This window comes from Sprattus sprattus (assembly GCF_963457725.1).
Source record: "Sprattus sprattus genome assembly, chromosome: 10".
Lineage (NCBI taxonomy): Eukaryota > Metazoa > Chordata > Actinopteri > Clupeiformes > Clupeidae > Sprattus > Sprattus sprattus.
The window spans coordinates 19,370,207-19,383,780 of record NC_137908.1 but is presented as its reverse complement, the minus strand read 5'-3'; the positions used below and the strand labels follow the sequence as shown (position 1 = coordinate 19,383,780).

Below are 13,574 nucleotides of genomic sequence, written 5' to 3'. Positions count from 1 at the left end.
GAATTGGAACATCATCCCAGCAAAAAAAACTGCTTTGGACTTCATGAAAGGTAGAAGATTTGTGTAAAGTCATAAAAGTTGCACGTCAATGCTTAAGCATATGTAATGCTAAAAGTGGCCTCTGTGACACAAGATGCCTCTTGACTCTGTTTATCTCTTAGAGCTGCGGCAGAATGTTTTGGCTAACATCTCCACATCTGTGGTGCTCAGCCAAACCCACAGTGACCTGCTAGCACTGAGCTGGAACGTGAGCGTGCCCTGCCAGGTAAAGGTTGACGTGAGGCTTTGCCGCATGGGGGCTGGTGGAGGCTGTGAGGATGTGAAGGATGAAAGGCACCTCATCCAGGAAGGGAACGACGCTTGGATAAGCAATAAGAATGGTTCATGGGTATGTAATATGAGCTCTGGTGATCATAGATGATCACTACATTTTATGATGAACGATTGCAGTGATTAGATGCACAGCAAACATGCACTTTAATGACTGCTGTTGAATTTTCTAGAGAATATCTGGGGCTTTTGTGAATGTCAGCGCTCACGTGCCTCATTGCATAAAGGTAAGCCTAATTTCAGTCAATAAGGTATAAGGTTGAAAGGACTTTAGTTTCTACTAGCTCCAGTGTGCCAAAAACAATGCACAATTTAAATAAATTAAATTGATCAAAAAAATGAACTGCACGATAAAACTGTGTGATGGTTAAATGAATTAGCCCTAATGCACACATATCTAGAAGTCTTCAAATAGATCATATCTGTTGTCTCCATTCCAGATGGAGGTGATGGGAAGAGAGATTCATCCATGGTGGTGTCAAAAAAACAGTGAGTCTAAAATACATGTTTTCTCAAATATTTATCTTGTGGATTTCGCTAAATGCCTTTCTTCATAAAGTTTGATGTATGTTGAATATATCCTCATTGATGATGGCATACTGAACTTGTGTGAGTCTTGGTGGGCTGTTCTCTAACATTCTGTAAATGTTTTTCTAGCCAGAAGATGGCACTGGAGTATTCCTATCTTTGCGGTGGTGCTGCTGTTCAGCCTGGTCATCTTTAGTATTTATCTAAAGAGGACAACTCTGGAGAGTAAGTGCTGCTTATATCCCTCCCATGTTGTCTGTTCAGATGTTTTATCTCATTGTTTCACTCATTCACTGTTTACTGCTGATTTGTGTAGTTTGCATGATTCTGAGATTTTGCATCATTACTATTAAGCCTGCCCACTGAAAACAAATGCTACTTTTCCTGATTTCTTTCTGTTAATCTTGGTTAATCCACAACATGTGGACTGGATAAACAGATTCTGGTCTCTAGTTGGAATGTTACATTCAAAGCTAAAGGCTGCAGGTGAAAGGTCAATGTGATAATGGCCGGCTCTTACTGGTGGAGCCTTTGTTGAACTGTATCTTTAATCAAAGGATTTATTCATGGGGTCCTTTTTCCGTTCGTCATCTAAACAACTTGTACAGTGAAGAATGTGTGGGACACATGCACATGGACACCCACAAATGCGCATGTGAAAACAAAAAGCATGGGAATGTGGAGACATAGCTTTTTACATTGGTTTTATAGAGCAGTTTCCCAGTCTGTATCTAAATAGAGTGTGGTTCTGTGGAGCAGGAAGATTCATATTCATTTGTGTTTCTTGAACAGAGTGGCTACAGAAGTCACAGAGAAGTCTTCTTCAAGGTATTTCCCAGAAGTATTTGCACATCCATTGTTCTTTCTCACCTGCATGGACTATATATTCATATTATATTAATTCATCATGTTTACAATTACTATTTTAAGACACACTTTCTCTCCCTCCCTTCCCCCCCCCCCACACACACACACACACACATGCAGGAGGAAGAGGCCATGTGCTATTGCTGCACCCACCATGTGAGGACCCCTCCCTGTCAGAGCTGGTGTGCCTGCTGGGCTCGACTCTCAAGTCTTTGGGCTTCAGTGTGTCCCTGGACCTGTGGAGTCACACAGAGCTAGGCGCTGTGGGCCCCGTGCCTTGGCTGCATTCCCAGATGGAGCTGCTGCAGACCAGGGGAGGACGTGCCTTGGTGGTGCTGAGCCACACGGCTTTGAAGCGGGCAGAGGAGTGGAGCTGGCTGGGCTGGAGAGGTGTTCAAGGTGGAAGGCTTGTCGGTACAGACCTAGATGGAGATCAAGGTCCCCCATCACCCTCCTCACCCCCCACAGATGTCTTCAGTGCTGGTCTGAGCTGCCTGCTGGAGGACCACCAGAGGGGTTGTGCGCTGAGACGCTTTTCCTTGGTGCAGTTTGACTCTCACAGACCTTTTACCCCTGGAAAAATAGATACTGGCCTTCCACTCCTGTTTCAAGGGCTGAGTATGTACTGCCTGCCCACAGAAAGTCAGGCTTTTCTGGATGCTATAATGCAGCATGGTGGAGTACTTGTAAGGTCCTGGCAGTTTAAGTGGCAGTCTAGGTGGTTGTCCAGGGCACTGATGAGAAGGCTGCAGAGCACTAATGACATCACTAGGGAATGTTTCTCTCAAATATTGGAGAACTCTGGAGAGACCGCACCTCTCCAGCCCCGCGTTTGATGGAAACAATTAATCACAAAACTAATTCCTTCCTCAACACCAGGAGATTTTGTATATTTTGGAACCATTCGAAAATTCTGTAATTGTATTTAACTGTTGGTATGAAGGTTTAGTGAACCTGTGAATAGGGAATTACTTTTGCTGATCCTTTGTTTCCTTTGTAAAAGGAAATTAGCATGTTTCCATTGTAAAATGAACTTACTGATGAAGTATAAAGGTTGGAAACAACATTCACTGGTATGACCAGCTATACCATCAAAGGTAATGCGAAAACATACCTTAAACCGCTCAAACTAGCAGGTCAATTGGCTTAACTGCGTTCAGCCCTGATAAAACTTAGCAAAACCTCTAATAAAATGAAGACCGTGGTTTGTTGAACCCCTTAGGTACATCCCATATCATTATTTACTTGCTTTGCTCTGTCCTGGTTCCTCTGTCATCCAGCTTGTGCCCCGTAAATCATTCTAACATCATGTGACGTCATGAAGGATGTCTCATTTCTGAAATTGCTGCCACAGGAGACAAGGAGGGAGGACAGACAAGAGCGTCCTATGCGGAAGTCTTATTTCTGTGGTTACAAGGCGTGGCCAGTGCTATTAGAGCCTATAGGCCAAGATTTTGTAATGTGCAAGGTATAGCCCACCTTGGGTTATAATAATAATAATAATAATAATACATTTTATTTATAAGACGCCTTTCAAGAAACCCAAGGTCGCCTTACAACAGTGAATAATACAGTTAAAAAAAAATATATATTTTTAAAATGCACAAAGCAGAGCAGCAGCAGAGCAACAACTTCAGTTCAGAACTTTACAGGTTATAGGCCTGCCTAATCAGGTGTGTTTTGATGTGTGTTTTAAAAAGAGCGATTGAGGGTCAATGTTCCTGATGTCAGTGGGGAGGGAGTTCCAAAGGTGAAGGGCAGAGCTTCTGAAGGCTCTGGATCCCATGGTGGACAGATGGGCTCGGGGGACGGTCAGGGTGATGGAGGAGGCAGACCTGAGAGACCGGGTAGGGACATTGATGTGGAAGAGGTCAGAGAGGTATGGAGGAGCGAGGTTATGGATTGCCTTGAATGTGTGGAGGAGGATTTTGTAGTTAATGCAGTGTTTAAAGGGAAGCCAGTGGAGTTGATGTAGAACGGGGGTGATGTGACTGATGGATGGTGTCCTAGTGACGATACGGGCAGCAGCATTTTTTACCAGTTGAAGTTTATGGAGGAGTTTGTGTGGGAGACCAAAGAGAAGGGAATTGCAGTAATCCAGGCGGGAAGTGACAAGGGAGTGAACCAGGATTGCTTACATTGGTCAAACTTTGTTTTCGATTTTGGAAATGGAATAAACGCGACACTATCCACCCGGTCATGGTATCTGGTTTTGATTTTACAGGTTCCCCATACACATAGTAAACCATATTTATAAATTTCCTTTTTTATGTTTAATATAGACGAGTTTGCCGAGCACATAGCTGAAGTAACACTATGCAACAATTTGACACTTTTTGAGATATGGTTTTATAGCAACTAGTTTTGGGACCATCCTCAAATTCATTTTGATAGCATTTGGTCATGTGAAGGACAGATAAACACCTGTGTCTTCCCCACTTGCCACCCAGGATATGCCCTATATGTAGTACTGTGTAACGGGCTGGTACACCCTGCAAAATTGAAAGAAAAGCTTTCACACGCATGACATTGCCAGATTAACTGCCAAAAGACACCAGTAAGTGTGTTGGCAAGCTTCTATCAGTGCCAGCTGGGCTTTTGGTGGTGTTTGCAAGCTTTTACATGCCTGTAAGGTAGTTAGCTTACTAGTAATAGAACAGAACTCCGTATTGCAGCTTTAACAGGAAAGAGGAAAATTGACCCTGGCCCCATGGAGACCAAGCTTGGCCTAGTAAGGATCAATTAGAAAAAGGTGACATCCTTCATGACGTCACACTTCAAACGGTTTCCGGGGCACAATCTGGAGAAGCGAGGACAGAAAGCATGTAAATCAACCATATGGGATGCACTAACCATCGCACACAGTTTCGAGGAAAACATGTTGTTCAACGCGGAAACCGTTGCAAAACGGTGCACACCATTTTCTGATTGAACACGCCCCAGTTTAAGATGGTCAAGCTGTCTCTTCCGGCAGGGTTATCTATGTTTAGAAAAAAAAAAAAAGCTGTTGGTACAGTATGCACTCAACATAGAAGGCTATGTCATTTGCTGAAGCAGCACTCCAGGGGGGGTGGGGCGGAAGAGAAAAACCAATCCGAACGCTTGTCTGAGGCGGACGAGAGACAGCGGACACTCGGCCGCCAAGTTGTTTCTTTGTTGTAGCACCAAACGGAACCGCGAGATAATCATCGTGGACAGTACAACCTATGCCTACTGTGAGATCCTAATGGATAGAGGTAAAAACAAACGATTTAATATATTTAAGTTATTGTTTGAAGAAATAATGCTGAGGCCCTTATGCTGTTCCTATTCTATTCGCATGTACACCTGAAAGAAAAGTGCTACTTTGCTTAGTGAATAAGATCATATTCAAATGTAATGTATGTTTTGGGGGGATACAAAACAATTACTTCCTGAAGTTACCCGGTTTGGTGAAGGCTTTGTGTAAGAACGTCATGCATAATGTCAAAATACCCTTCTGAAAAAAGCTCTGTTTTTAGCTGGTTGACCAGCTTAACGTTTTGAAAATGATTTTTGAAAACTATCTACCAGCATGCTGGGTTTCAGCAGTTTTCTTCAGCAGGGCATGTTACATCAAACATTTCCATGAAGAAGGGATAATGTCAAATGGTAGTGGGAAGGTGAACAAAGTGTAACTGAATGTGTTGGTGAGAGTTTGATACAAATAAATGTGTGGTAAAACAAGTGCACAGTCAACCTTTTTCTCTCTCAGCCGTTTTTTTGTTGTCATGCACCCACCCTACAACAGTTCTTCTTACCTGATTAATGTTGTAAGTTCTAACTACACCGAGTCTGATAGATTCAAGTTGATACTTGACCAGAGCTTATATGTGTGTTTTAAAATACCCAGGACTTTTCTGGCAACATCTTTTTTTTTTTTTTTTTTTACATTTACAGACATAGGCCCTATATCAGGGCTGCCCAATTTGGGGCCCGCGGGCGCTGGATTTTTTTTTGGCCCGCACTCTGATCAGAATAAGAGTCAGAACGCCATTCATTAGACAGCATTTTAACCCATTTTGAACAGGTTCTCTGTTTCAACGTCATATTTAACCCAGACTGGTTGCAGTTCACTGCTTGGCCACAGTTTTAACATTGTTTTAGATGGGTCAAGGGGGGGCGCTATTGTCCTTTTGTTAATACAGATCCATATCTATGGTTATCTAGTTGCTATGCTATTTAACTAACTAGCTAAGGAAACTTTTAATAACAATTTAAATGGAAGAGCTCCGTTTCCATGAAATGATAGCTCGTTATCTAGCTGTTGTTATAGTCTCCTCGATTTAACTTATACATTATAATGGGAAAAATTAGAAACCCTCAGGGTGCCTGTTCGTATGAACTAGTTCATATTCATGAGTTCAAAATCACTTATCTCAACAAGAGTTCATAGCTAGCAGTTGCCAACTGTAAGTACCTTACTTATGTGTGGGTAAAGAGTGTTGATATGAAATATGAAAACAACCAGTAGTTACTGTGCAAGCTTCAAATTGAATGGTGATTTAAGATACTCTGAAGTGAGGTCAAGGCATGACGCTCTCTCGCTAAAAGTTTCACCTGTTTGTGTTCGCGTAACAAATGTTTGTTGTGGAGGTAGCTTTTGTGGAGTCAAGTGCAGTAGAGAGGCGCTTGTCTCCAGGGCACAGCTTACACGTAACTGTTATATTTTTCTCTTTTACGGATACAAATAGAAAATAACGGGAGTATTTCCATCTATCGAAACATCAGTAGTCACTCTTGTTGCCTGCCATCATGTTTATGAGGCTTTTGTAAATGGCTGTTTGTTGATTGGCCATATACCTACGGCACAGGGATTTTAACATCTTCCCTGTGTATGTCCTAAATCGATTATATTAACTAGAAAATGCATTTCCTGAAGGAAATACCAGTGCATGAAATGCAAAGGTTAAGAAAGGAAGAAGAAAAGAAAGAAGAGTGAAAGAAGGAAAGAAGAAAGGAAAGAAGAGTGTAAGAAGGAAAGAAGAGTGAAGAAAGGAAAGAAAAGTGGAAGAAGGAAAGAAGAGTGGATGAAGGAAAAAAGAAAGGCAAGAAGAGTGGAAGAAGGAAAGACAAAAGGAAAGAAGAGTGAAGAAAGGAGAGAAGAGTGGAAGAGGGAAAGAAGAAAGGAAAGAAGAGTGAAAGAAGGAAAGAAGAAAAGAAAGAAGAGTGAAGAAAGGAAAGAAGAGTGGAAGAAGGAAAGAAGAAAAGAAAGAAGAGTGAAATAATGAAAGAAGAAAGGAAAGAAGAGTGAAGGAAGGAAAGAAGAGTGGAAGAAGGAAATAAGGAAAGAAAGAAGAGTGAAAGAAGGAAAGAAGAAAGGAAAGAAGAGTGTAAGAAGGAAAGAAGAGTGAAGAAAGGAAAGAAGGAAAGAAAGAAGAGTGAAAGAAGGAAAGAAGAAAGGAAAGAAGAGTGTAAGAAGGAAAGAAGAGTGAAGAAAGGAAAGAAGAGTGGATGAAGGAAAAAAGAAAGGCAAGAAGAGTGGAAGAAGGAAAGAAAAATGGAAGAAGAAAATAAGAAAGGAAAGAAGAGTGGAAGAAGGAAAGAAGAGTGAACAAGAGTGGCTCTGGATGAAGAGATAAAGAGAGAGTGAAAATATTGAAAAAAGGAGATAAAAATGGAGTGAAGAAGAGAGATTGAGTGTGAGAGAAAGTTGACAGAGAGAAAGAGGGAGAGATGGAGAGAAAAAAAAATAGAGAATGGATGGTGTCTTAATGTTCCTAGTTACAGTTAAATTGAGAGGGACAGAGAGAGAAGAGGTTCTTTGGATTTGGCACAGGTGTCAGTGAAGCATACTAAGGCAGAAGGCAGTAACTTCTATGTTAAAGCTCAGTGGTATGATAACAATGGAATAATGACCCTATTAATTAATCAGTAGTAATACTATTTCATTTATCACAATTACCAATACAATGATTATCACACACACACACACACACACACACACACACACACACACACACCATTGAATTATCACATTAAGCACATAAAACAATGAACTTGAATTGTCACATGAAACACATAAAACATCTATGTCAGTCCATTGGGGTGTGTGTGTGTGTGTGTGTGTGTGTGTGTGTGTGTGTGTGTGTGTGTGTGTGTGTGTGTGTGTGTGTGTGTGTGTGTGTGTGTGTGTGTGTGTGTGTGTGTGTGTGTGTGTGTGTGTGTGTGTGTGTGTGTGTGTGTGTGAGAGAGAGAGAGAGAGAGAGAACGATAGAGAATGAGGCCCATTTTCCCCCTCCACATGCCCCCGCTCGCCAAGCGAAGTTACCCGATTTAGATGCACCTTTTTCGGACTAGCCACAGGCACTGGGTGGGGGAATAGCCCGATAGCTTAGCATATCTGCCATGCAATTCTAATGGTAATGCTACCTAGCTTGGTATGCTAACTGTCGGTAGCCTATACATCGTGAAATCAACCAAAATACTGATGTCACTGGCTTTAATTACAGTGCATGAAATGCCCTGTATTGTTATTCCTAGGCTTCTTCTTCTTCTTCTTCTTCTTCTTCTTCTTCTTCTTCTTCTTCTTATTCTTGTTACCTTTTTCTGCGATTAATTCAGCCCGAACCGCTTAACGTAGAAACTTCATTCAAACTTTGTCGCGTAGGTCTTGTAAAGGACACTTATGCTATGTATTTTTCACTTTTCCAAACTTTATACTTTTTAAGATATTAAATAAAAACGAATCGAAATTTTCCCATTGACTTACATTGGGCCATTATGACATCATAATAGGGTCTTTAAACTGGCTTGCACCTGTGCTTCACTGACAGCTGCGCCAAATCAAAGGAGCTCTTCTCTGTCCCTCTCAATTTAACTGTAACTAGGAACATTAAGACACCTTCCATTCTCTACTTTTTTTCTCTCCATCTCTCCATCTTTCTCTCTATCCCTCTCAGTCTACTTTCTCTCACACTCAATCTCTCTTCTTCACTCCATTTTTATCTCCTTTTTTCAATATTTTCACTCTTTTTTCTCTTTCACTCTTCTTTCCTTCTTCCACTCATCTTTCCTTCTTCCACTCTTCTTTCCTTCTTTCACTTTTCTTTCCTTTCTTCACTCTCCTTTCTTCTTTCCTTCTTTCACTCTTCTTTCCTTTTCTTCTTCCCTTCTTCAACTAATATTTCCTTCTTTCACTCTTCTTTCCTTTCTTCACTCTTCTTTCTTTTCTTCTTCCACTCTTCTTTCCTTTCTTCACTCTTCTTTCTTTTCTTCTTTCACTCTTCTTTCCTTCATCCTCTCTTCTCTCCTTTCTTCACTCTTCTATCCTTTCTTCTTTCCTTCTTCCACTCTTCTTTCCTTTGTTCTTTCCTTCTTTCACTCTTCTTTCTTTTCTTCTTCCTTTCCTAACTTTTGCATTTCATGCACTGGTATTTCCTTCAGGAAATGCATTTTCTAGTTTGATAATGGCATGTTAGTAGTACATTTAATATCAGTACATTTGTTTAATTACTGCTGATATTTTACAAATACGTCAAAAACTCATTTTTGACCAAACTTGAAGTTACGGTCTTTTGCCTTAGCACGGCAGAGTAAAGCACAGGTGCACGCCAGTTTAAAGACCCTATTATGATGTCATAATGGCCCAATGTAAGTCAATGGGAGAAATTTATATTCGTTTTTCTTTAATATCTTAAAAAGTATAAAGTTTAGAAAAGTGAAAAATACATAGCATAAGTGTCGTTTACAAGACCTACGCGACAAAGTTTGAATGAAGTTTCTACGTTAAGTGGTTCGGGCTGAATTAATCGCAGAAAAAGGTAACAAGAATAAGAAGAAGAAGAAGCCTAGGAATAACAATACAGGAATAACAATACAGGGCCCAATGTAAGTCAATGGGAGAAATTTGTATTCGTTTTTCTTTAATATCTTAAAAAGTATAAAGTTTAGAAAAGTGAAAAATACATAGCATAAGTGTCGTTTACAAGACCTACGCGACAAAGTTTGAATGAAGTTTCTACGTTAAGCGGTTCGGGCTGAATTAATCGCAGAAAAAGGTAACAAGAATAAGAAGAAGAAGAAGCCTAGGAATAACAATACAGGGCATTTCATGCACTGTAATTACAGTGCACAAGAATAAGAAGAAGAAGAAGCCTAGGAATAACAATACAGGGCATTTCATGCACTGTAATTACAGTGCATGAAATGCCCTGTATTGTTATTCCTAGGCTTCTTCTTCTTCTTCTTATTCTTGTTACCTTTTTCTGCGATTAATTCAGCCCGAACCGCTTAACGTAGAAACTTCATTCAAACTTTGTCGCGTAGGTCTTGTAAACGACACTTATGCTATGTATTTTTTACTTTTCTAAACTTTATACTTTTTAAGATATTAAAGAAAAACGAATACAAATTTCTCCCATTGACTTACATTGGGCCATTATGACATCATAATAGGGTCTTTAAACTGGCTTGCACCTGTGCTTTACTGACACCTGTGCCAAATCCAAAGAACGTCTTCTCTCTCTGTCCCTCTCAAGTTAACTGTAACTAGGAACATTAAGACACCATCCATTCTCTATTTTTTTTCTCTACAACTCTCCATCTTTCTCTCTCAGTCAACTTTCTCTCACACTCAATCTCTCTTCTTCACTCCATTTTTATCTCCTTTTTTCAATATTTTCACTCTCTCTTTATCTCTTCATCCAGAGCCACTCTTGTTCACTCTTCTTTCCTTCTTCCACTCTTCTTTCCTTTCTTATTTTCTTCTTCCATTTTTCTTTCCTTCTTCCACTCTTCTTGCCTTTCTTTTTTCCTTCATCCACTCTTCTTTCCTTCTTCCACTTTTCTTTCCTTTCTTCAGTCTTCTTTCCTTCTTCCACTTTTCTTTCCTTTCTTCACTCTTCTTTCCTTCTTACACTCTTCTTTTCTTTCTTCTTTCCTTCTTTCACTCTTTCCTTCCTTCACTCTTCTTTCCTTTCTTCTTTCATTATTTCACTCTTCTTTCTTTTCTTCTTTCCTTCTTCCACTCTTCTTTCCTTTCTTCACTCTTCTTTCTTTTCTTCTTTCCTTCTTTCACTCTTCTTTCCTTCTTCCACTCTTCTCTTCTTTCCTTTTGTCTTTCCTTCTTACACTCTTCTTTCCTTTCTTCTTTCCTTCTTTCACTCTTTCTTTTCTTCTTCCTTTCTTAACCTTTGCATTTCATGCACTGGTATTTCCTTCAGGAAATGCATTTTCTAGTTTAGTATGATATGCTTATAAAAGTTAATTTTTTTACCTGAAGCAAATGTTTTCTTTCCCCATTATTTTCTTCTTGGAGTATACCAGAATGCTTAATTGTCATGTTAAAAATCACAAAAAAATCTTGGGGAGGATACCCCCAGACCCCCCTACAGGGGTTTGGTTTGTCACCTCATTCTGAGTTTGCAGGTATGTATATTAGTGTTAATGTTAATTGGGTACACATTGAATACATTTCAATGTAATGGGGCTTGACCTCACATGAAAAATTGAGTTTTGGCCCTCGGCCCTCCACTCCGATTAATATTTGGCCCCTGACAAGAAAGAATTTGGGCACCCCTGCCCTATATCAAAGTCGTTGCACTGGTAAATAATTGTATTTGCTGCAACAGGGTACAAAAGGAGGGATAGGGACCGAACTCTTCATCCATAACTGAATTTGAAATTTGTGAATATTTGTGACTTGTGACTGTGGTTTTCAGTGTAGCCTTCAGAGTGATGCCACCACTTTGGAACTCCGTCCTGTCAGCGATCCTGTGCCTGTCCTTCCCCTGGCTTGCCTTGGCCCAGCAATGTTCAGACTCATGCAGAGCCTGCAGTGGGGTAGAGAACAACACGTGTCTTGCATGTAAAGATGGCTGGACTCTCCATGGCCATCATTGCGTGGGTGAGTAGGGCTTTTCTGAGCTGAAGAGTAAACAGGAAGTGGGTTTATGTTACTGCGGACATGTTTCACAATCTCTGGTGTTCCTCCTCATTGGCCTTCGCAGATGTTGATGAGTGTGACAGCAAGCCGGCTGGGTGCCCCTCGAACACCTACTGCTTTAACACAGAAGGATCATACGAGTGCAGAGGTGAGAGCAAAGGGGTCAGGGGTCATCTGAGATGGCTGTGTGCAAAGACAACAGCAGACATAGTGACCTAAAGGCTCTTACCTCTGTGCCTTGCTTAACTTCTGTATCTCTGCAGGATGTGACCCTGCATGTGTGGCTTGTATGGGCAGTGGACCAGCTCGCTGTAAGAAATGTACAAGTGGATACGGGATGACTGGTGCAAAATGTGTAGGTATGAGCTCCAACTTCAACAGCGCTATGTTAGCCTCAGTGTGATAAAAGATATGGTCTTGTTTTCTCTTGTCCCTGTTTTTTTCTTTTCATGTTTCTGTCTCTCCAGGTCTCTTGATTTCTCCTCTTTCTTGCAGTATATGCTCACTCCAAGCCTGTGCTTCCCCTGTCTCATTATGTTATCTCTTGTCTGTCAGTATTTGTTGCATGGACGATTTCCTGAGGTAAACTTCCTATGTAGTTATGATTGTGAAGTACAAGGCTGAGCAGTTTGCAAACGTCACTCTTTAACATGTAAACTGATGTGCCATGAATTACAATAATACCCATTAAACCCATGGGTTTTAGCTTCCTTGCTGAACCAATTTGGTGTATGCTTAAATAGGCTAAATTACTGCCCCTTTAGATATCGACGAGTGCGGTGAGAACGAACTGGTGTGCCCAGGTCTGGATGAGTTCTGTGTAAACATGGAGGGGTCGTTCTACTGCCAGTGTGCTAAAGGTTTCCATCGGGAAGACGGTGTCTGTAAAGCCATTCAGACAGGTGAGGAACATGCCTTTTGCATCACACACACACACACACACACACTTGTCTTTTCATCTGCTGTTCCTCACATTCTAACGTGAGCTGTGGGTGGAGTGTGGGGCGACGTGGCTGATGTGACACTTTCTTACCGTCTTATTTCTTCCAGCTGTACATTTATACATACACACTCTCACAGACAAATACATTTGCTAAACCAGACTTCTGGTCTTTCTGGTGTGATTGCAGCTGCCCATGACAAGGGCTTGTTTGATGACATCCAGGAAGAGGAGGTAGAGGTCCTCCAGCAGATGTTCTTCGGGGTGATCCTCTGTGCTCTGGCCACACTGGCTGCAAAGGGTGACATGGTCTTCACCTCCATTTTCATGGGGGCGGTGGCGGCCATGGCTGGGTACTGGTTCTCTGACAGAGGGGATCGACTGCTGGAAAGCATGATGAGAGGACGCTAATGTTTCCTGCACATACACACATGCACACAAACACACAAAGGTTGCACACATACACACAAACACACAGGATACTCACATATGCACACATACACACAGAGGATACACACATTCACACAGAGGATACACACATATGCACACATACACACAGGATACACACATATGCACCCAATCACGCAAAGGATACTATTTATTGGAATTTACTTGCACTGTGTATCACCTATCCTTAAGTTATGTTAGCCTCCCTAATGTCCATTGTTCTCCCTAAAGCTTGATAAGGATCTCCAATAACCTTTTTTTAGACAGTTTTTAGCAGGACAGGTAGGACAGTTAGCAATGGAAATCAATCCAGTACTGAGTTACAGAGATATAAACAGAAACAGCAAAATGGCTATGCAATGTAATCCCATTGGACAATCAAGAGAATTGCTTCTAGAGCCTATCTTTTCAGCTACCACACCCACACCACCTGGTACAATTACCTTTGTGTAGACGCTTTTAAGATTGGCAACTTCTGTCTTGTTGGGGAAGCGTGTTGCATCATACTGACCTGTTGCTAGTATAAGCCAACTTTAATAAAAGCAAACTGTTTATTAA

General features: G+C 41.1%; 1 protein-coding gene across 1 annotated transcript; it reads left to right on the top strand.

Annotated features, from left to right (window-relative positions):
• The first annotated feature begins 4,825 nt into the window (after positions 1-4,825).
• creld1a (cysteine-rich with EGF-like domains 1a) lies at positions 4,826-13,574 on the top strand. Its single transcript, XM_080846599.1, has 6 exons — positions 4,826-4,961; positions 11,406-11,590; positions 11,694-11,777; positions 11,893-11,988; positions 12,394-12,531; positions 12,760-13,574. The coding sequence occupies exons 2-6, from the start codon at positions 11,422-11,424 to the stop codon at positions 12,978-12,980; spliced, it is 708 nt and encodes a 235-aa protein (XP_080702725.1). The 5' UTR covers positions 4,826-4,961; positions 11,406-11,421; the 3' UTR covers positions 12,981-13,574.

Excerpts from the sequence above, each read along its gene's own strand:
- creld1a (XM_080846599.1), top strand. The coding sequence starts at position 11,422 with ATGCCACCACTTTGGAACTCCGTCCTGTCAGCGATCCTGTGCCTGTCC. Across the intron at positions 11,591-11,693 it reads CCATGGCCATCATTGCGTGG|ATGTTGATGAGTGTGACAGC; the intron begins GTGAGTAGGGCT and ends TGGCCTTCGCAG. Across the intron at positions 12,532-12,759 it reads CTGTAAAGCCATTCAGACAG|CTGCCCATGACAAGGGCTTG; the intron begins GTGAGGAACATG and ends GTGTGATTGCAG.